Source organism: Centruroides sculpturatus, unplaced genomic scaffold (genome assembly GCF_000671375.1).
Source record: "Centruroides sculpturatus isolate CEXI.00-Female unplaced genomic scaffold, Cexi_2.0 scaffold1727, whole genome shotgun sequence".
Lineage (NCBI taxonomy): Eukaryota > Metazoa > Arthropoda > Arachnida > Scorpiones > Buthidae > Centruroides > Centruroides sculpturatus.
Genome location: NW_019385851.1, coordinates 107,759 through 130,446, shown reverse-complemented (window position 1 = coordinate 130,446; position 22,688 = coordinate 107,759). Strand labels below are relative to the sequence as shown.

The 22,688-nt window shown below is 30.2% G+C and overlaps 3 protein-coding genes across 4 annotated transcripts; 1 reads left to right on the top strand and 2 right to left on the bottom strand.

Moving 5' to 3' along the window:
- Nucleotides 1-647: 647 nt before the first annotated feature.
- Nucleotides 648-3,573, bottom strand: LOC111642512 (zyxin-like). Of its 2 annotated transcripts, none has more exons than XM_023388862.1 (2): nucleotides 3,449-3,573; nucleotides 648-1,696 (listed from the first exon to the last, which is right to left on the bottom strand). In XM_023388862.1, exon 2 carries the CDS (start codon nucleotides 1,668-1,670, stop codon nucleotides 852-854), a length of 819 nt encoding a protein of 272 aa, XP_023244630.1. In that variant the 5' UTR covers nucleotides 1,671-1,696; nucleotides 3,449-3,573; the 3' UTR covers nucleotides 648-851. The 2 variants fall into 2 exon arrangements, with proteins under 2 accessions (XP_023244630.1, XP_023244629.1); XM_023388861.1 differs by having other exon boundaries at nucleotides 3,401-3,537.
- Nucleotides 3,574-4,756: 1,183 nt separating this feature from the next.
- LOC111642517 (C-type lectin BML-2-like) lies at nucleotides 4,757-7,708 on the bottom strand. Its single transcript, XM_023388867.1, has 3 exons — nucleotides 7,460-7,708; nucleotides 7,283-7,340; nucleotides 4,757-5,224 (listed from the first exon to the last, which is right to left on the bottom strand). The coding sequence occupies exons 1-3, from the start codon at nucleotides 7,661-7,663 to the stop codon at nucleotides 4,866-4,868; spliced, it is 621 nt and encodes a 206-aa protein (XP_023244635.1). The 5' UTR covers nucleotides 7,664-7,708; the 3' UTR covers nucleotides 4,757-4,865.
- An 8,187-nt stretch (nucleotides 7,709-15,895) lies between these two features.
- On the top strand, nucleotides 15,896-21,797 carry LOC111642514 (protein tyrosine phosphatase domain-containing protein 1-like). The gene is made up of 13 exons (XM_023388866.1): nucleotides 15,896-15,982; nucleotides 16,075-16,168; nucleotides 17,453-17,599; nucleotides 18,764-18,844; nucleotides 18,929-19,044; nucleotides 19,191-19,212; nucleotides 19,304-19,382; nucleotides 19,455-19,570; nucleotides 19,640-19,729; nucleotides 19,802-20,567; nucleotides 20,642-20,743; nucleotides 20,807-20,890; nucleotides 20,965-21,797. Exons 2-13 carry the CDS (start codon nucleotides 16,083-16,085, stop codon nucleotides 21,220-21,222), a joined length of 1,947 nt encoding a protein of 648 aa, XP_023244634.1. The 5' UTR covers nucleotides 15,896-15,982; nucleotides 16,075-16,082; the 3' UTR covers nucleotides 21,223-21,797.
- The last annotated feature ends 891 nt before the right edge of the window (nucleotides 21,798-22,688 follow it).

Genomic DNA, 22,688 nt, shown 5'->3' with positions numbered 1-22,688 from the left:
CAATATGGTATGTAAAATGTCACAGCCAATTAATGAACCTTAAATAAAATCCTTTTGTTTTAAAAGATTTTTTCCTTGAAAATGAAGCATTCGATACGGAAGTTGATCCATAACATTTTTTTTTCGCTGAATATTTTGCATTTTTTTTTTTTCTCAATGCTTTTAATAAGAAAAAAAACCCCGTTAAGTAATCGCTGTTGCATACAGCTTGCATTTTATGTATATAAGAACTAGATTTCACCAGATTTTTATCGGTAATTTATTTTTGTAATTATTAAATCTTATCAATAAAAGAAAGAAAAAAAAAAAACCACATATCTTCCATCAGTTCTAATTCAGATTATAGATAATAAATTTAAATTTAGATCTGATTATCGTAAAGTTATTTATATTTAATAATAGTGTTAAAAATCACAACTTAATTAGCTACGTAGTTATGTCATAATCTGTGAGTAAATTACCTCGAATAGATCTTTTAGATCACCGCACCCAAAGGTGGGTGGTTGACCTTAACCTTTACTAACGTTGGTGTCGAAATCAGACTAAGGAATTCCACCCTTTCTTCGTGTTTACATAATATTAAATAATGTTTGTAACTCCTAAATGTGTTAACATTTTAATAAAAAAAAAGATTTCTAATAGGGTAATATGAAAATACGATAATATATTTTTTTTTTATTAAAAACAGTTCGTACAAAACTTTGGCAACTGTCATTGTTTTTCTAAAATCTGGCATTATATTCCATTATGTATAATTATTTTCATTTGTCATAATTGTTACCAAGTATAAAATATTGTTAAAAATGTTAATGGTTTTTATAGCACATAGTTTGTTGTATTTTTGAATTTATTCACGATATTGTTATTCCAAGTATGATTCCAAGAATGACGCCGACGGTGACAACTCCCAATATAATCCAAAGGACGATAAGGTGACCCTTACAGCAGACTTGATCGACTGAATAGGAATCTTCACTTTTACTACTATATCCTGGTGGCGGTGCACGGAACTTGTAAGGGTCACGTACAGGGAGAGGTTCCGCTCCTGCAGGAAACACCATAGGTCTAGGTCGCATCATGGGTGGTAAAAATTGAGGTGGTATAGGAGTCGGCGGAGGAGGCATTGGATAAGAATGAGGTGCTAGAATCGGAACTGAACCATGAAACGATTTCCTTTCTAACGTAGGCTGTGGTGGATGTAACATAACAGCGTGTGGAGGAGGTACAACGGCACTCGGTGCATAATAAGGAGCTCTCATATCGAACATAGATCCGTACCTACGTAAAGTACCACCCGGTGGTGGACAGGGAGGATAAAAATGTGGTCCGTGTCCGTGAACTGGGCACGGTTCTCCGTCCCATGTAGCTAATGCTAGTGCTGGTACACTACGAGTCGAGCGGAGAGTTCCGTTTCTTAAAGTTCCCATGGCGTAATTGTCTGCGTGAGGAGGATAGTAATTCCTATCCGAACGATTTGCATATCTAGGTCCACCACCGGTATGTCGCATCATTGGCACTTCTTCGCGATCGTCGGTAGAGGTTGATGTAAGGGAGGGCGAAGAGGGACGAGTGTTATGGGTTGAATAGTTCATATCTCTATGGCGCCAAGCCATGGGAGTTCTCTGTCCGGAATAATCCACAGAATGGATCCGACGCCTCTGCCTGTCCATAAAATTTCATTAAATTGGATGTTAACCTGAAAAACATAAGCACCATCAGATACAATTAATTAGTTTATAGTATATTAAAACTATTACAATAATTAAACTATGAATAAAAACTTTTTTCATACAGCAATAATGTTTAATGTACACGTTTCAAAGACAGACAGGAGGACATATTTGGCTAAGACAAGGTTAAGGGGCCGTGGCCTTAGGGGTAATGACATTAAAAAAAAAAAAACAGATTATAAAGGAAACTATATCAACAGGAGAATAAATATCATACATGACTAGACCTTAATTCGCAAACAACCATTAAATGCCATATTGAAAGTCTGAATAATGTGAAGTAGAAGAATTATTAATCTACAACAATTACCATTAAGTGATATTTTCAATGAAACTTTCATGCTTGAAAGATAATAATAATTGCTTGTTTTTCAAAATTTCTACACTTATTACTATAATTAGCAATTCATCATACAAATTAAGCCAAAATGCCCTATCTTAAGTATACATTTTATATCGATTTCAACATATATGAGGGCGAGAACAAGTAATTTATCGAAGCGTCACTTATTTCTAATTAACCAACCGTTCAACTCTTATATTTTACATACATATGAGTTTATTTTTTAATTAGTCGCATACTTCCTGGTCGAATCACTAAAGAACAAAAAGGAAAAATTCGGTTTTCCCAATTAACTCGTGTTTTTATGGAATGACATAAAAATGTCTGGAAGGCACAGCGTTTATAGAATACCTCCCACATGTCATCCAGTCAAGGCTAACAGGTAATCATACAGAACAAGTCGTTTCTTCAGAATCATATAAAATAATCAAAGAGATTTTCCAAAATTAAAAAGAAATACAGTTTTTTTTTTCTAACAAGAAACTTCTTTAAAATGTTCCCCTCCAATAACTTCTGCAATAGACTCCATGAACCTTATCAATATATTTAATAATACTTTCACTATAATAAGATTTATTACACTTTTCTATTTTAAGCTTGGGAATTCGGCACAGAAATTTAATGGAGGTGCAAAAGGGTGTAACATACAGCAAACGCCATAAAAAAACTAAGTTCTGGAAGAAAAGAAAATTCACCAAAAAAATGCCTAGAGCATACCTTTTAAATTGTCTTGAAATTCAAATGGCTTTTACTAGATATAAAAATTTTCTATCATGCACGCAGTTAAGCCCTAAAAATTCTAATCAGAATGGATAATAAATCAGGACAGGACATATAATAATGGATTAAAACTTTCGTCCACAAGAGACATTGAATAGAATCATCCATCCGTGATGACCAATTTATGATCTTTTCTATTTAACCTATTTTAAAGGGGTTAAACTCATTCTCAATCAAAAGAACCCGCGTTTTAATCGCCGAAATTAACGCAAGCCGAGTAATTGAGACAGAAAAAAAAATATTCTTCCGGTAAATTATTTAATAATATTTTTCCTCCCCCAATAACAAGCCCAAAATGTAATTGATATCGCACGTATATAATGCACATCATATGCCATTAATATCAAGAACATAATCGCCCAATATGATTATGGCAGTTGGTTAGGTGTAAATAAAAGTAACCGGATCTGGTAGACATCAAAACTTTCCCATTTCTTCAATAGAGCAGGTTTTCTCAATGACGTGTAAGTCTAAACCGTTTTAAACACTTACATTAACGCTCTTGTAGAGAGTAAAGTACTTTTACTGTTACAAAAAACGACATTACCTGTAAATTCCTGTACATCCAAGCTTCACAATAAGTATTAAAACTTACATTGCTATCGAACTATCGACCAGAGGTAGACTTCGGCCATTTCACATTCAAAAGGGATTACACACACACACACAACCTGTTGTTGCGGCTAGTCATGTACGCATGCGTTGCTTCAGGCATTATTTCCAAGTACAATGACACTGTCTTACGTATAAGCTGATTGAAGTTCTTTAAAAAAAGTTTAATTTTTCGAATTATTTCCTTTTGGCTACACCTTATAATTATTTATTCGTATAATTCATTATAATAAATAGTTATTAAGACTTTAAAAAGTATAGAAAATGATAAAAAATTATCTGATTGGTCAAATTTAAATTTTCGTAACGTCTTTATTGGCTGATTTAAATTTTTAAATTTAAATAAAACGGAATTTTATTAAAGCGAATAACTTGATTGGTCGATTTAAAATTCAAATGCTTTAGGAGTAAAATATTTTGTAGTTCGTTTGTTTGTATTATTTCGTAGAAAAACGTGGATGAAAACATTCCTAATATTGTTTAAATGGTATTATTATTATTATTTTCTTTTTAGTATTTTTACAATAAAATGTTTCATTGAACACTTCCGAAACTTTTTCAGCGTGTTATATACAATATTTTTACTGAGAATTTTGAATATAATTTGTAATTAATTGCGATTTAAAACTAGTTAGTAACAAAAAGAAAATCAGGTCAGAAAATTTTATTTTCAGGACATATTTTCTCTCGTCTTATAACAATAGAATGACATTTTTAAAGATTTTATAAGAAATCTATGGCCTAAAAAGTCTTGCAATTTCATCTTTAAAGATAATAAATATAATTTAAAATGATGATAATAAAAAAAAAAATAAAATAAATAAACTGGCATCCATCTTTATATATCAGAAAAAAAGAAAAATTATGGTTATAACTTTAATTTATTTTTCAAAAATAACCAATCATACAGCCATAATATTTTAGAGAGATTTTAATACGTGATTTATATAGTTTCTCCTTTATTTATATTTATTTTTAATTTCCAAAAAATTTAATTTATTTAAGTAAAAACCTGGACAATAACTACATAATTGTTAGGAACAGGAGAACATTACACAGTTTGGTATATCTAATTATTTATGCGTGTAATTTAATCTATAAAGCCTTATTGATCAGTTTTTAAGTAGAAAGAAAATTATTAATGGTAAATACGAAGAAAATTTTGCTGTCTTCTTACATATTTTCCAATCACAGGAACTAAACACAGGGTAGAATCGACCTTTTCTTTGTGGCTCCCTTCGACTCTGTCTTATGTTAATGCGTGTTCTTGTGATGGAAATTAGTCTTCAGTTTGTATTATTTTTTAATTATATGAATTTTTTAACGTTTACAAGAATTATTAATGGAGTAAATTTTAATCACACGTAGATTAGATTCATTAGTAAGTTAAAGAAAGTAGCTTATGATGTTACGTATTGACAGATAAATGGATCTAATTTATCGCATTCGTAATCGTTCCATAGAAATGCCATTTCTTGCAACATTTCTGCACAGTTTTGTTCTCCTCCGCTATTATTAGGTTGTTCTTTACCCCATTTATTAAAACCGGGAGGAAACGATCTTCCATCTACATATACGAACGTATCGTTAGTTTTCATTACACCCACCCAACCTCTAATTAATTTCTTAGATTTTAATAACAATATCAAATCTTCGTGGTCTTGATCGCTCATGGGCATTGCAACAACGGCATTTTCTTCTCTGCACGTTGCTTTTGCATCTTCGAACGTTTTCGGTGTTTCAAATAATTTATACTTTGCTGGAATAAAAAAAAACACAGATAAAGATTAAAATTAATTTAAAAAAAACTAAATTTTTGAGGCCTTCGCGTAGAGATTGGCCCCAAAATATAGTGACATAAATTAAATTCTCGTTTGATAAGCGGTGGGGGGGAAGAATTGGAGAATTGAAGACGGATTTTTTTTTTTTGTATTACTTTAATCGAGTTATGAAGAAAGTTTCTTTGAGTCGAGAGTTAATCTACAGCGAGTCGATTTTATGTCAGTACATTTTGTATTTCGTGACTTTCTCGGGAGGCAACTGATCGTTGTGTTGATATGCCTGTGATATATGTGGCAGATAGATATAGTTTTGATCAAAAGTTTTTCCTTTCTATATATTTTGTAGAAGCAGAACTGATTATTAATGTGTAATTTCTAAAGTTTGTTCGTGATATAAAGTATATTATTATTATTATTGTTAGTGTTAATTCATCAAGATGAGTAAATTTAAAGACTGTGTACTGTACAATCTGCATTCAAATAAGCTACACGTGTGATATGACTAACGATAGGTCCTAGTTTAAATAATTACTGAAACACCTTTTTTAAATTATTAATTTTTGAATGTTTAACAATTATACGTTGCTGTTGTTTTAATTTTTTATTCACCAATTATAATTTTCATTTAATTTATTTATAATCTAATACTACACTCCAGAGAATATCTTAAATTGAATTATTATTTTATTTGATTAACGCTTCTATCTGTTATATTTATTAATTGTTATTGATTAGAAATGACATTTGTATAGTGTTATATTTGAATAATGTAAGACTGTAGTAGATAGATAACGTAGAACACACAATAATCAATAATTTTACCGTATTTTTTGTTGATATTTCTTACCTTAGTTTTAATTATAAGCTTTACAGGCTTATTATGTATAAGCAAACAATCATCTAGATAATTCGTCACCCTTTAAGTGATGTTCTAGTATATGGTTTACTGTTAGAAAAATCATAAATAAAACAATTTCTATATAATACGAGTCTTTGAAATGATGTAAATCTGTTTTAAAAACTATAATATGTGTGTTAATGTTATTGTCCTCTTTCTAACTATCGATACGCTTGATCATTTGAATAAAAAAAAAATGTACTTTTAAATTAAAAAGCAACAGAATTCGTGTCAATTGATCGCAATGAGCAATGTCCAACAATGTTAAAATCTTGTGGGGGATCGTTTACTTTTCCACTGTTATATATAACAGCCGGGAGATGCCGATATATTGATAATTAAATCATCTTAATTAGTACTGTATATAACTATTTTCCCACGCACATAACTCATTTACATATGAGGATAATCCCGTGCATCTTTTTTTATTTTACGTATTTTTTTAAGTTAAACCATTCTGATATTGTCACAAAATGATGCGAGTATCAAAAAAAAAACTTTCTTTACAATTTTCCTGTTAATTGTACCATTAGAAAAAGAAAAAAAAATTACTTAATGGTTACAAAAATAGGAAATTTCCGACTGAGGAATGACTTGTTATAGTTTGTGATAGTAAATATATTAATTAATTAGCATAAGTTTTCTTTTAAATACTTAATAGTCTAACAATCTTCCTATAACAACATCATTAATTCTTATCCTTAATTCTTGTAAGGTGAATAAGAATATCGTTATAGGAAGAGGAGTATTTTAAGAGGAACATACAGGAATTTTAATATATTTTTTATAAGTCAAGCTATAAAAGAGATTAACTAGGTCGTTTGGATGGGGGCTCGGACCCAGATGATCTCAAAATTTAGTATTTTATGTAAAAAAATTACAACGAAAGTGATATAAAGTGTTTTTTTTATTGTATTATCGATTTTATTTATGTTTTTCGGAGAGGTGTGGAGGCCCACGTTTATAACTGTCCTCAATTTACTTCTCTCAGGCTTTGTTTAACGTTCTTCACGTAAATTAATACATGATTTTGTCATTTAATTCCAATACCAATGTCATTTTGAATTATATGATTAGTTTATTATATAAATGTTATCATAAATTACCATTTTATAAACATAACAAAGCTTAAACTTACGACATTTTACCGAACATCTTCCCATTTCCAAACACATTCTTGATCTCCTGAATTCATCCTGTATTAAATTATCAATATATTAATTAAAATACAATAGATCCGTCTTTAGAATGTTAGTTTAATTAAATAGGATTTATAAAGTGTAATTAAATACGTATAAGATAAGAATTAACTTACCTCCTGGTACGGATAATCCAATAAATCAAAGTATTTACCTCCTTGAACATCAACTAATTGATGCTGGTAATCAGGATCACAAAGGTATGTATTGAGCAAATAACATGTAGAATTGTTGTAATTAAAAGCCATACAATTCGGTTGTTGTCTTCTATGACTTAAACATAACGTTAAACATTCAGTTAAAGTTATCCCTTCGGCCATTGTAAATGGTTTAACATCCAAAATTTTATCTTGCCTGTTAATTGAAGCTGCAAATTTCAGCAATTCCTCTTGAGTCTGTTCGAGTTTAATTCCTTTAGTTAATAGGAATAAACATATGCAAAATACTTTCAATACAGAATTCATTGTTAGTAACAAACTATTTTCTAAACACTACGAGATAGATTTAACATACAATATACTTAATTCCCCTGTTTTAAAATAGGGACTGGTGAAGTATTGTACCTTCTTCTACTGCACACATATATGTATATATTATTATTATAATAATCTCTCTCTATACAACACTAGTCAGTCAGTCGATATTTGTTCATTATTAATGAAGCACAATAATTGCTAACAATTAAATTTACTAAAATTGGATTATCTAAAACCTTATCTGAAAATAACCCATAATCAGTTGGGGTAAATTAAATTAATGTTGTGTGAATAATAATAAGGATAGAATCGTGCTGCTTTACTGAATGATTTGGCAAGGTAATATGATTGATTATTAATAAAAATTAAAGGAAAAAAACATATTAATTCTATTTTAAATCAATTAAATTAACTATCAAATCAAGTATTTTAAACATAAAACATTGAAAAATTCCAACTTCAAACTAATAATTTCTATGGAAAAAAAGGGGTATTATCTGTAAATCCATCGAGCGTAACTTTACTCAAAATGAACGTTAATTAAGTTAAATTATGGATACTTTTTTTAATATTTTAATAATAAAAAATAAAGCTAAAAATATTCGTGTTTAAACGAAGTGTAAGAAGCAAATTTCTGGTAATAATACAATATTCTTTACAGTTAGAAAAGATGGCTTAATCTACGAAATTGCTAACTATTACGGTCATTTTATATCATTAATATCGTCTTAACAAGATTATAACTTTATTCATTATATATACGAATAGATCTGTGAATAATATATAAAGTTTTATTCAATATTATTGTTATATAAGGGAAATTTATATACGATTTAAATCAATATACAGTAGACTCCATCTATAACACTGTAGATAATTCCGTTTTATATGAATTCCGTGTTGTACGAGTCACTTAGATTTTACAAATACCGTGTGACGGGCTCAGGTATTTGTAAAATCTAAGTGACTCGTACAACACGGAATTATCTACAGTGTTATAGGGGAGGGTCTACTGTAACTGTAAGGATTATATGTAAAGTGTGGCTCCATCTATTATTCGATAGTGATAATAAATAAATTTATTTAACAAGGATTTAGTCAGTTCTCCACCCCTGATATCATTTTTATTTCGTGTGTTATCGAATAATAATCTGTAAATAAAATATAGGCCTATAGAAAAATACGAGACTTGTATTAAAACAGAGAGAATGGGAGGGGAGGATTTAATTTTTATTATTTTTATTCGATTTGTTTAAGAATTATTAATAAATAAAGCAATTTTATGTCGTTAATTTTAAGATAAAAGTGAAATAAATATACTAGATTACACCGTAATAATACTGGATAAAATAGGAGGAGGTTAAAAGAAGAGAAAATGACAAGTCTAGAGCATCAAGTGTATTTGTCTAAGCATTAGAAATCATATAAATAACTATAACTTATGAGATTTTTAGTGCAAAGATGTCCTATCCTTAGTTAGGTGTTGTTAGGGGGATCTCAGAAATATATTATTTAGGAAATTTGGACAGTCTACACAGGTGTAAAAAGAAAAAAACTCACTCCTTCGACTGGATCTATTATTTCTTGTTAGTAAATTATTTGAAAAACATAATTAGTAAGATTATTCTAACGTTTTAATATTGTAATATGGATTTAAGATGTGATGTATCGCTTACGTGATAACCTTTACTTCTATTTAAAGTACGTTACCGAAAGATAATCTTGATATAAATAATAGATATTCGCATCTGGTGTTAATTGTTAAACGTAACAAATTGTTTTGTGATGTACAGTTCCGTAAATTCAATGCTACTCATGTGACCATTAGCTTTATGATGCTAATGTTCCTACAATGGAACTTAAATTTATGATGCTTTCATTAATGTTCTCATTAATAGATTAATACTTTCCTCTTCTAAATACGAGATTGGGAGTGGTTTTAAGTAAACTTATTCATATTCTTTGCTTAATGAATATTCATATAGTATATTCTAAATATAAATTTTGTTTTTTAAAAATATTTAAAATTCTTTATAATGGATAAAAACAATGAACATCATAAACAAATCAAGTTAATTAATTTAGTTTTCGTGATACAGTTATAATTGTAACTAATAATTTAATATTCAGAAAAGGACGAAGTTTTTCCTTGTATTATTTAGATATTTACACTTTCGAACGTTTGTTATACGTTATTTAAAATGCCTCCTTGTTGTTTCAATCAATCGTTTATATACAAGATCCATATGTACTGTACAGTAGACACCCCTATAACACTGTAGATAATTCCGCGTTATATGAATTCCGTGTTGTACGAGTCACTTAGATTTTACAAATACGTGTGCCGGGATGTGAACGGCTCAAGTATTTGTAAAATCTAAGTGATTCGTACAACATGGAATTCATATAACACGGAATTATCTACAGTGTTATGGGGGGTCGACTGTGCATAATAGACTGTACTCTATATTAACACACTTCTGAACTGTTTAACTAAGGTTTTTTAACCCGGGAAATCCCGCAAATTTCTTAAAAGTTAACTTTTTTCTTTTCTTTTTTTTTTAAATTTCCAACTCAATTCAAAGGCATTTTTGTTGTAAGCAGTTTCCAACAAACTTTAATAAATTTTTTCTATTTGTGAAAATTTCTACATAATTCAAAGGTAATTTTTAATATAGGCTATATATATCTTACACAGTATTATTAATATGATTTTGGATGTTACAGAACGTATTAAATTACTTTAAAAAATGAAAAATAATTATATCATTCGATTTTAAGATATTTTGTATACCTTAAAAATAATTAATTCTATTCAAGGAAACAGTTAACTCTTATCCCGGGGATCAAGGGAAACCGTTCACTTTTATCCCTATATTCAGGGAAACCGTTTATTTTTATCCCGGTGATCCAGGGAAACAGTTCACTTTTATCCCGGTATTCAGGGAAACCGTTCACTTTTATCCCGGGATCCAGGGAAACAATTCACTTTTATCCCTATATTCAGGGAAACCGTTTACTTTTATCCCGGTGATCCAGGGAAACAGTTCACTTTTATCCCGGTATTCAGGGAAACCGTTCACTTTTATCCCGGGATCCAGGGAAACAATTCACTTTTATCCCTATATTCAGGGAAACCGTTCACTTTTATCCCGGTGATCCAGGGAAACAGTTCACTTTTATTCCTATATTCAGGGAAACCGTTCACTTTTATCCCTATATTCAGGGAAACCGTTCACTTTTATCCCGGGATCCAGGGAAACAATTCACTTTTATCCCTATATTCAGGGAAACCGTTCACTTTTATCCCAGGGATCCAGGAAAACAGTTCACTTTTATCCCGGTATTCAGAGGAACCGTTCACTTTTATCCCGGTGATCCAGGGAACCACGTTTATCACGGGATTAAGGGAAACAGTTCACTTTTATCTCGGGATCAAGGGAAACAGTTCACTTTTATCTCGGGATCAAGGGAAACAGTTTACTTTTATCCCGAAATCCCGGGACAAGCAAAAGAGCTGGGAATGAGAAACCCTGTGTTTGATCCATCTGCAACAAATTTTTCATAGTTAAGTTACCTTAAAACCTCAACACCCCAACCTCCCCATGACATTTCGTGGTAAATATAACAACGATAGGCTAAAAATAACCAAAGTTTTTAATATGATTTACATTCTACATTTCGTATCTGGATTATGTTAAGCGAATGCAAGTTCAATTTCTTTGTTTAATCCAGGTTTAATCAAACGATTCTTTCCAGGGAGAGAGAGAGAGAGAGAGAGAGAAAGAAAAAAAAATAACACGTTACGGAATAGAATATGTTTTTCTTTGAATAATTTATACTTTTTGAATGAAAGTTTCCTACTCGTATAGAATTCTCTACATTTTTTAAAGTAAGTAATAAATTTTCTTTTACGTCGAGAGTGCTAATTTACTAATATAAATAAATAAAATTATCTTTAAACATAGCAACTCTCGGTTTTCTAAACAAGAAAATTTAATGCTTTGTATTGATTTTTTAAAAAAAATTATTACAAAATTCTTTTAGTTTTAATACATTTTCATAACGTATTACGCTATATAATGATTGATTCTACTTATTATTTCTTATCGTTTCTATCACAAAAAAATAGAGTAACTCAATACATCGTTTTATATTAAAAGATGCTAATAGAAAACTCCATTTTGTCTATGGCGTATGGAAATTAAAACTTCCGCCGCAATTATAATACAATAATACACACGGAATAGTAAATTTTTTGGAACAATACCAAGATTTGATTATTCTCTAAGGGCAATGCACTTTAATTTTAATTTGAATTATGACTCGTAACATCAATCACGTTTTCTACTGAGTAAAGTTACAAAAAAAAAGTACATTGCCTTATTGCCTTAATGTCAATAGATTAATAGAAATTTAATAGATATATCCGATTTTATATCAATATAATTGTTTTATAAGGAATTAAAACCGAACTCGATAGCCGAACGAATAGAAAATGGCTTTAAAAATCAATCCATATTCAAGGTGTGAGCATAAAAGTCATTTTTAATTATAGTAAAAGTTTTACTGTAATTTCAATCGTATAATTTAAAGAAAAATATATACATTTTCTGGAAATTATTGCTATATATAATATTATATGAACATAAAAAAAAAAACATTTACGTTTCGAGAGTTATTTAGTTTATATTACATTACCGAAATGTTTTATTTCTTTTTATTAACGATGGATAACTTCAAAATTGAAACGTCGAAACCATCATCAAGTAAGAGAAGACACGTTTATTTCTTCTCTAATTAATGATCGAAAGAGTAGTTTTCGTGCACGGTTTACCAATTTTCTCATTAAAATTCCACAGAATGGAATGTTTTTATGATCGGAAAATGGCTGGTATGATACGACTTTGTATTTAAATGGATAACTTTGATCTCTAATATTATATATATATATTTTACACTCATTCTTTCCTCGGTAATGTTTTCCTTAATGCTTGATAGATAGATATTGAATAGCATCTTATCTGTAATAAAAACTGTTAAAAAAGTGTAGACAATCTAGCAATTAAAACATTAAATTGAACGATGAGATAATAGTTATATATAATCGCGGAATTATTTAATTTCTATACAATTTTTACACAAGTCGTATTAACTTTCTTTACAAATAAAAACATCCAAATTTAAATACTACACAAATATAAATTCTTCTGTTATCTTTCAAGAGTAATTCCATTACTGTCACTCTGCTACAGGTACACATTTTACAGTACTTTTGTCGCTATAGCAACCCTCTGTAACTGTTTAATGTCTAAACTAACTGAACACCAATGTGGTTGAGAGTGTTTGTCATCGTCCATACGTTCAGATTAAAAAACCTTTATTATTACTAATCATGAAATACTGTTTTCAAATAAATCAAATATTGGATATCTTCAATGTTTTCAATCTATCAAGGTAAGTAGAGAAGTTATTTTGATAATCGATCCCCCTTTTACTTTTGGTTATTGGCCTCGTGTTTAAGCTGAATACATTAAAGATCGTTAAGAGAGAGAGAGAGAGAGAGAGACAATAATTACCTATTCTTAACGTTGTTTAAATATAACAATTACTTTTTTCTTAAAAGTGTTCTTATTAAATTAACTCGTATCTTTAGAGGTGCATCTCTATTTATTTAAGGGAGGAATTTTTGATAAAGCCACACCTAATCAACCCATTTATATATATATATATATATACTTTTTATATAGCTTTAGCATTTAATTATTTTTATATCTACGCGAATTTCAAATGAAGATTTAGATTAACGACATTGTTTAGATTAATCAAACATAAATGAATCATACTTTACTGTTTACGGGTCAACGTAAAGCAAAATAAACTCAATATAAATATCCTATTTACATATATTATCTGATATATATTACTTTCGAATGGTAGAATTTGTGTTTATCTTTTCGAATTTATTTAATTATCAATATATTATTTTTTTTATTTTGTAGGATTAAGGAATTCATTCAAAAGTTGAGTAAAAAATGGAATAAATTTTATTTAAAATTTATTTTTCAAAATCAATGATAAATAAAAAGAAAGGAAAAAAAATATTTATTTTAGTCACGTTATATTTTGTATCCAATTCTATAACATTTTGTAAAAGTTTCAAGTGATAGATCCTCTTGAAAAACAGAAATACAGTATGCGTGACTAATGATAGCAACCAAAACTAAACACGAACTATATCTAGAGTTTTCTTTAATTCATTATGCGATACTTGATGAATGTAAGGTTAAATTCTTAAATGCAGCTCGTTTTTATTAATTAAAAGTCAATTCTTTATTATTCCAGTGATAGCTTTTCACTACAGAAATGCATTGAGCAAGATAGAAAATATTATATATATATATATTTTTCTATCTTCTCCAATAGTAAAAAAAAAAATTAAAATTAAATTAATTTAAACAGCATAAAATATATTTCTGAAAGTAAAATTATGTATTTTTATTATGTAAAACAGCAGCTTACTTTATAATTATACGTGCATATCCTAACGGTGGCCATTTTTTTTTTCGTGAACACCGAAAAGTATGCACGCAAAATAAGCTGGGAACAACGATCGTTTTTTTGTGAACACTGAGAAATATGAGCACAAAATAACCCCCGAATAACGGCCATTTTTTCGTACTGAGAAATATGCACACAAAATAACCTCCGAACAACTCCTATTCTTTTGAGAATGATGCACACAAAATAACCTCCGAACAACGGCTATTCTTTCGTGAACACCGAAAAATATGCACACAAAATAACCTCCGAACAACGGCTATTCTTTCGTGAACACTGAGAATGATGCACACAAAATAACCTCCGAACAACGGCTATTCTTTCGTGAACACCGAAAAATATGCACACAAAATAACCTCCGAACAACTCCTATTCTTTCGTGAACACTGAGAATGATGCACACAAAATAACCTCCGAACAACGGCCATTCTTTCATGAACACCGAAAAATATGCACACAAAATAACCTCCGAACAACGGCCATTTTTTCGTGAACACTGAGAAATATGCACATAAAATAACCTCCGAACAACGGCCATTCTTTCGTGAACACTGAATATTATGCACATAAAATAACCTCCGAAAAACGGCCATTCTTTCGTAAACATTGAGAAATATGCTTACAAAATAACCTCTTAACAACGGCGCTTTTTATGTCCCCGTCAGTGGCCGTTGTTGAGAGGTTTAACTGCGTTACATTTTTTTAAATAAAAAAAAACTATGTATAAGTTACACCCTGACATACTGACTTATTATAATATTTAAAATTACAAATATAAATTTAACAAATTCTTAGAATCATAATTCAATATATCTTGTATATATTATTATATAAACAAGCTATACTATAAAATATATAAAATTCATGATTTATAAGTATTAAAAATATAAAATTTTCAAAACGATTTTTATTTCAATTCTTTATACATGTCATGTGCTACTTAACGAGAGAATTTTATTGATGTTAACTCATAAATATATGATGATGCAAATAATATGCATGAGTAATGTAAACAAACGAATATATAATTATAAAATGTTTAAAAATTGGAAATTATCAATTTTCTTTATTTACACGTCAATATCAATATTAAATAACCCGTCGTAAACATATTCACATAGATTTTTACGCCTGTAGAAGTTTTAAATATCGATTTTTACTGGATTTACATAATCTGTATTAGGAATATTCAAATATTCAAATATAAGATTTTCATTCGAAAAATTCAATTCCAACAGGTTTATATTTAACTCGAAAGTCGTCTTAAAGGAGTTTTTTTCATAGTTTTGTATTGTTACTTCCATTAAAATGTCTTCTCTTGCTAGGTTGCGACCGAAGTTTTCATCTCTAAAACGTGAACGTGAACGTCAAACGTGAACTAAACGTCGAACGTCAAACGTGAACCAAACGTCGAACGTCAAACGTGAACGTAAATGTGAACCAAACGTCGAACGTCAAACGTGAACGTAAATGTGAACCAAATGTCGAACGTCAAACGTGAACGTAAACGTGAACCAAATGTCGAGCGCCGCTTACTTGACGTTTGACGTTCACGTTTTAGAGATGAAAACTTCTGCCGCAACCTCTCTTCTTCATCAAAACGTGTGTAATATCGTTTGTAAATTGAATTAAATGCACGTTTTACGTATTTAAAGTTAATTAACTGATGTTAATCGTAAAACAATACTTTACAGCATGAAGAATGAACTCTGAGTTGGAATCAGCTCTTCCTCCAGTTAAATTGGTTGGCAAGAATTCTGTCAAATATGGACATCCACCGTCTGCTCGGTAAGTAGTGTGTGTGTATATACATGACATATCGACTATCAATCTTAGTGTATCTGTTCTGGTGATGAGTGACGACTGGTAAGAGTCTTTGGGTTTATATTTTTCACACTTTTACGCCTACGTTGACTGTTTTATAACGATTAAAAGTAGTTTAAATGATGATACCTCCAATTGTTTAAGCGTATTGTTGACTTATTAATATGGCATTAATAGATTTTAATGTGTAAATTTATTTAAAAAAAGAGTCACTTGTTGTAAACGGAAACTTACGATTATTGATTTAGTTTTGCACTTAATAATAAGAGGTAAAAAAAAATTCATTGAATATTTAAACACGCATTAAACACGTTAAGATTCTAGTATAAGTTGTATGTTAATTGATAAACTTGGACAAACTACCTCGTTAGCGGTGTAATAAATACAGTATTATCCTCTTTTAATTAGATTTTAATACTGTTGAATAATTAAATTGAAATTTTTCTTATTAACACGTGCAAATGCCATCTTTATTAATAAATTTATGAATTCAATTCACTTACATGAATATTTGATAATTAAAAATGAATTCCGTGGCTTCGGTTTCCTGGTTTAATTTAATTTTAAAATTTTTATAGGATAGGCTACTGTAAATTGGAAACAATAAAATTGGAATTATATATTCTATAATTTGTTGGTAAACGAAATTAACAATGCTTTTATTATTCATTCGTGCCATTGAAACTGATACTAATTACAGTTAGACACCTCCGAGAGAGGTAACTGACAGGAAAAATGGACGTCTTTATGTGTTATTTAGGCCCGTAAGAAGCTATTGTTATTATTCGAGTCGACGTTATAGCTTTTCGACCATCTCTTCCATCAGTCAAAATAGCTTTCTAAGAAAGTATAGCTTTCTGAGATCCATTCATTCCCCAAAGATGACAGTAAGGGATAACCTTACTCTGTTTACAATCTTTGAACGTTGATCTTCTAGTGATTGTGATGATAAGAGGTAAAAGGTCTTCGCTTTGTAGAATTAAAGCGAGTAATTAAATAAATAATGAAGATTCCTCATCATCGCGATCATCATTTTCTTCTTTGCGAGTCCAATTTAATCCTCTCAGCATTCACTTTAGTAGAGGAAAATTGAGAATGATGAGAGTGGGGGGAGTTTATCCTTCGCAAAATCCATTTTTATTGTCTTATTTATTTAAACATATACACTAGAATCAATACAGTAGATTGTTTCGGATAAAAAGGATAGATTTACTTAAATATAAATAAATAATTGTAATTTTTTTACAGGTTCAACAGGGTATCGGAAAGGCTCCGAAAAACCGCATCGAAGGATCTTCAATGTTCTATATTTTGCGCTGGAGGAAGATGCAAATATGAAGGATCTGCGAATTGGTGTAAAGAGGATATGGCCATCGATGGTATATATTCGCATTGGTAAGTTATCATTTAAAAGTGGTTTAGTTTATTAAAAATCAATAAGATATCTGCAACATAAAATACGATTTAAATTGATTCCTCGGAAAGTAGAGGCTCGTTTTTGCTCTTAAACAAGTTTCTTGCGTGATGATAAATATCTTAATAATTTACGAAGAGGTCTTCAATTATATAAAATTACCACGCAAAAATACAGACGTACGTATCTTGTACACTTCTTTTTCTACGATGCCACATTGGAAATTCCATCGAAAAAATAAGAAGAATCTATTGCAATTCTTTTGTACGAGAGTAAAAAACAAAAACAAATTACCGATCGTAATACTAAGTTTTGTATAAAATGATATTTAATTCTGGGTGTGGTTTGCTTTGTACAACTGTTTAAAAATAATAATCCGAGATAGGAAATTTTAATTTCGAAGAAGAGCTCCACGTACTCGTGTTGCGTGTTTATTTGCAAATTGACGCCACTGTTACTATGGTAGCATCTGCATCATTAATGCTACTAAGCCATTAACACATAACGAAAATTAAGTCACGATTTTGTTTGCAGAAAATACATACGTATAATATATATTCGACACATTCTACCAGTTAAGATCGGGATATTTTTATACTAATGAGGCAAAAAAAAATGATTATTTTAGTTAAATATTCTACTTATAAAAAACATATAGGCCTATATATATATATACAGTAGACCCCTAGATAATTCCGTGTTGTACGAGTCACTTAGATTTTACAAATACGTGAGCCGTTCACAGCCCGGCATACGTATTTGTAAAATCTAAGTGACTCGTACAACACGGAATTCATATAACACGGAATTATCTAGTGTTATAGGGGAGGGGTATACTGTATACGAGTATATAATGGTAAAATTAACACGATTATTTATTTATTAATATATTTATACCAATATTTCCATTAACAAGGGTAATGTTTGTTTACTATTCCCAAAGGTATAGACTGTAGACCTATTTCTACTTACACACAAACTAGTATAACAATCGATTCTTCGATAAGTGTTACGAAGTGTGTACACCGAATTGATGATATTATTTATAATTCAGCACATAGAAACAATCTTTACAAATGTTAAAAACGGGTTTTTAATACATTATATTAATTTTATTTATTTATTTATTTATTTTTTATTTTAAGGATCACCAGCGATATATTGGCCATGTCAAGACCAAGTGCGGAAGTCATACAAAAGTTTAAAGTCATTCAGCAGTTTAAGGAGTGAGTATTTAAATAAGTAGTAGTAGTAGTAGCTGATTAAAAATACAATTGATTAACACGAGATGTGCACGTATTTAATTTCAGTAACGGCATAAAATCGTTAATTAATTTGCAACAGAGAGGAGAACACTCGAAATGTGGAAGTCCTTTATTAGAGTCGGGATTTACGTACGATCCTCAGCTTTTTATGGATAACGATAGTAAGCACTTTTTTTTTATACGATTTTATTATTGTTATAATGATTTTTATGCAGTCATAATTAGCAAAAACGAATAAAAATTAATCAGGGAAACGTAGAAACCTTTTTGTTTTACTGTACAACTCATTTTTTTTTCTATCTTACAGTTTTTTATTACAACTTCCAATGGTGAGTAATCTGTATGGAAGTTTAATTAGGGGTTAACTTTTTTAGAATATTATATAATTTTAGTCTTTAAATCAAGTCGTTCTTTGTATAGGAAGGACTACGATATCGTGTCGCATGCAACGTTAGCAGATATGGTAAAAGTGATGACTTTCGCTCTTTCTGAAGGAAAAGTGAGTCTTGTTTTACTGGATTACGATTCAATGTAATGTTTTACTACTTTATTTATTTATCGTTACTTTTAGATAGCCGTACATTGTCACACCGGACAGGGTAGAACGGGGGTGCTGATTGCTTGTTTTCTCGTTTACACTTTACGCTGCAAACCGAATGACGCTATCAGATATGTCAGACTGAAAAGGTAAGAATGGTGTATAATTTTCCTAAATAATTTACCTGTTAAAATATTCATACGGGATTTATTGTGCAGGCCTCTATGCATTCAGACGAAAAGTCATATCGAATGCGTCCAACAGTTTGCTCAATTTGTTGTCCCTTTGTTTGTTATATTCGCCAATGTGTAAGTATAGATACGCGGCTATTGTTATCGAAGCATTATAAATAGTATTGTTTTTTATTTTTTATTATTTAGAATACCGCGATCTTATGGATTTACCATAAATCAATTTCTGAAACGTCAGAGGTTTTTGTTGCACGGTGAAGAAGCCAGATTATTGAAGTATATACCAAAGATCGTGTATATTATCTGCGAAAGGCTGCTAGTTCTTCACGAACAGAGGAAAAAGAAATTCCCCGATTCCGGTGTGGAAATCTCGTCGTGTGGTAACGAATGTAGTGAATTACGTAACACACCCGGCTATTTTTCTGCATCTTCCCACAAGTGCCACTGGTGTCGTTTATCTCAATGGACTATAGAACTGTCATCCGAAAATGCATCTTCCAAACCTTCATTAACAGATAGCAACGTCACAGCAACCGTAGTGGATAACAATGTACAAAATCCACCAGAAGAAGATAATTTCGATACCCACGTAAGCGAAACACCTGAAGTGATAGGTGATGCCGTGCTCGAACACTTAAACAGTTTGTATCTCGGAGCACCCACCACTCACAGGAACCAGATCCTACCTTGTAATGGCAATTACGAGTTCGACGACGATTTCAATTGTGATATATACGATAATATCATCGATACAATGTTAATAGACGATTCTTCGCCGGATGATCTCTTCGGCCATACCGGATATAGTGTATATCCACCTCGACCCCCATCCGAATTGAGCACTAGTGATGCCGAAGACGAAGCCAACGAAAACACAGTGGACATTGCAGAGGCACTACTTACGGATCATCAGGTGTTGGGGAGCGAATACAACAGTAAAATCAGACACATACAGGTGGGAAATCGATTAAATTTTTGTACGAATTACCAAAAAAAAAAGTTATTCTAAAACGGATATTTAACCATTAGAAAGATCTAAACAACCGTAATTCGGCGTGGGAAGAACTTTCCGCAGAAACCAATGCCATTTTTCTTTCAGGATTATTATGGTCGTGGTTAGAACATTTGAGGGTAAGTTTTTACCTGTTTTTTTATTTATTTTGATTACGTATATTAAGATTGCGCCGCTTTCAGATTCCGGTTCTCAGCATTCAGGATCTAGCAATAGTTGTGGTTTGGGCCAAAAAACCAAGGGAGTGCCTTCTTAGGCTTGACAACGTAGGTTTCACAATCAGTTATTTATTATGCTAATGATAGTATGTAGTTAATACTTTAAATATATCATCAAATAGGGTACGCGATACACGACGGAGTACTTAATACGTTTTATCGCTCGTCTTCGTCCTGCAACTAATGAGTTGCTGGAGGAGTTGCTTCGTCGTTTGGTTGCATCCCTCGTCCAACAGACACTTTGCATCAGGGGAGTGCAACGTCCGGTGGGTAATCAGTGGGGGAAATTAAGAGAGGGAACAACCGCCGAAGTCATGAGTTTCGTGCACGGTTTGTATGAATTAGTGGTGAAGAAACATTTAGACAATGATAAAATATGAATTGTGATATTCTTCCTTCCATAAATTTGTACAGAAAGTCATAATTTTTGATATGAAAGTTTTCCTATCATGATGTAAATAAAACACCACGCAAGTAATAAAGAACAGAAAAAGAAACATTGCATTTTTACATGCAGCTTAATGTGTACGAGTTGTTAATGTGACGTTAATATCGTGTTAAAGGGTTTTTTTAAAAGTGTTCGAGCGTGTTAAACCGATAAATCATTAAATTACACACTACGATACGATTTAATCGATTTTACCAATGATAATGCGTTTAGATAGGAAGATCGATTTTTAAAATTGAAACTCCTTTTTTTATATATATATATACTAACGAGAAAATAAGTTTAAACGCTATCTCTATAGTTACCGATGGCGTTATGAATATTAATATAGGTAATAAACGCAACTTAGTTTAAAATGCCAGCTCTTAATTATGCATAAAATAAGAAAACAATGAAAAAAAAAATGTGTTAGGCAGATGTAGAATGTACATTTTTATTATCAGAATATATACAAAAGAAAGCTAACTACAATTGCCATCCCAACTACCTCACTTAAATAATCACAAAGGAAAGTAAAACTGAATATTTACAATGAAAATCAACATGAAATCACTTATTGTCTTTAAATCACAATTCTAATTAATCACTAATCCATTCTCTTTTAAACAATTGGAGATTTGTTTGTTTTATCTTCTTTTCTTCTTCTTCTTCTTCTTTCAATAAAAGTAAAATCTATACTAAGATCATTGATGATGTACAAATTTTCTCTTTTTTTTTTTATATATATATTTATATTTATATGCATATGTATAGACATGTAAAAAATACATTTTAAGTACTTTTTTTTTCAAAACAATAAATGGGCATAAAATTATTCTTTTTTTCTCTTTTTTGTTTTCTTCGTTAATAAGATAAAACAATACTGTACATTGTAACAAATATGTTTAAAACATTAAATAAGTACAATTAATGAATTACTGTACAGATGAAATTATACAATGCCAAGTATGAATATTAAGGTTGGGTTTGCGTTTAGAAATTAAAATTTCGAGAAATTCTTGTTTGTTGGTCTGGTGTTCGAATTAGCTTGAATTAATCCTTTTAAGAATAGGATGGTCTAAATGTGTACGGGCACCTGTGACGTGTTAACGTACAATTATCGTACAGTCTACCTTAATAAATTCTCTTCTATTTAATAGAAGTATTCTGCACCGTTCTTAAAAGGATTAATGCGCCGGTTAATTCGAAATTATTTAATTATAATTACTGTAAGTGGCTTATATATTTGTTTTTTGTCAATTCAATGAATGAAAATGTATTGTACAAATGAAATTTCCAAATATACAACATAAAAATCTGATAAATTATAATTGTAAAACTGACAAAGTTCGTATGAATATTTTACAAAAAGAAAAAAAAATTTTTTTTATATAATTAAAAATAAAAATAATAATAATA

Bases quoted from the DNA above. Each gene is read 5' to 3' on its own strand.
- LOC111642514 (XM_023388866.1), top strand. From the start codon at position 16,083: ATGAACTCTGAGTTGGAATCAGCTCTTCCTCCAGTTAAATTGGTTGGC. The intron at 17,600-18,763 runs GTAAGTTATCAT...TTTTATTTTAAG, and splicing joins GATGGTATATATTCGCATTG to GATCACCAGCGATATATTGG. The intron at 19,383-19,454 runs GTGAGTCTTGTT...CGTTACTTTTAG, and splicing joins TCGCTCTTTCTGAAGGAAAA to ATAGCCGTACATTGTCACAC.
- LOC111642512 (XM_023388862.1), bottom strand. From the start codon at position 1,670: ATGGACAGGCAGAGGCGTCGGATCCATTCTGTGGATTATTCCGGACAG.
- LOC111642517 (XM_023388867.1), bottom strand. From the start codon at position 7,663: ATGGCCGAAGGGATAACTTTAACTGAATGTTTAACGTTATGTTTAAGT. The intron at 7,341-7,459 runs GTAAGTTAATTC...AATTTAATACAG, and splicing joins TGGATTATCCGTACCAGGAG to GATGAATTCAGGAGATCAAG. The intron at 5,225-7,282 runs GTAAGTTTAAGC...TTTTTATTCCAG, and splicing joins AAGATGTTCGGTAAAATGTC to CAAAGTATAAATTATTTGAA.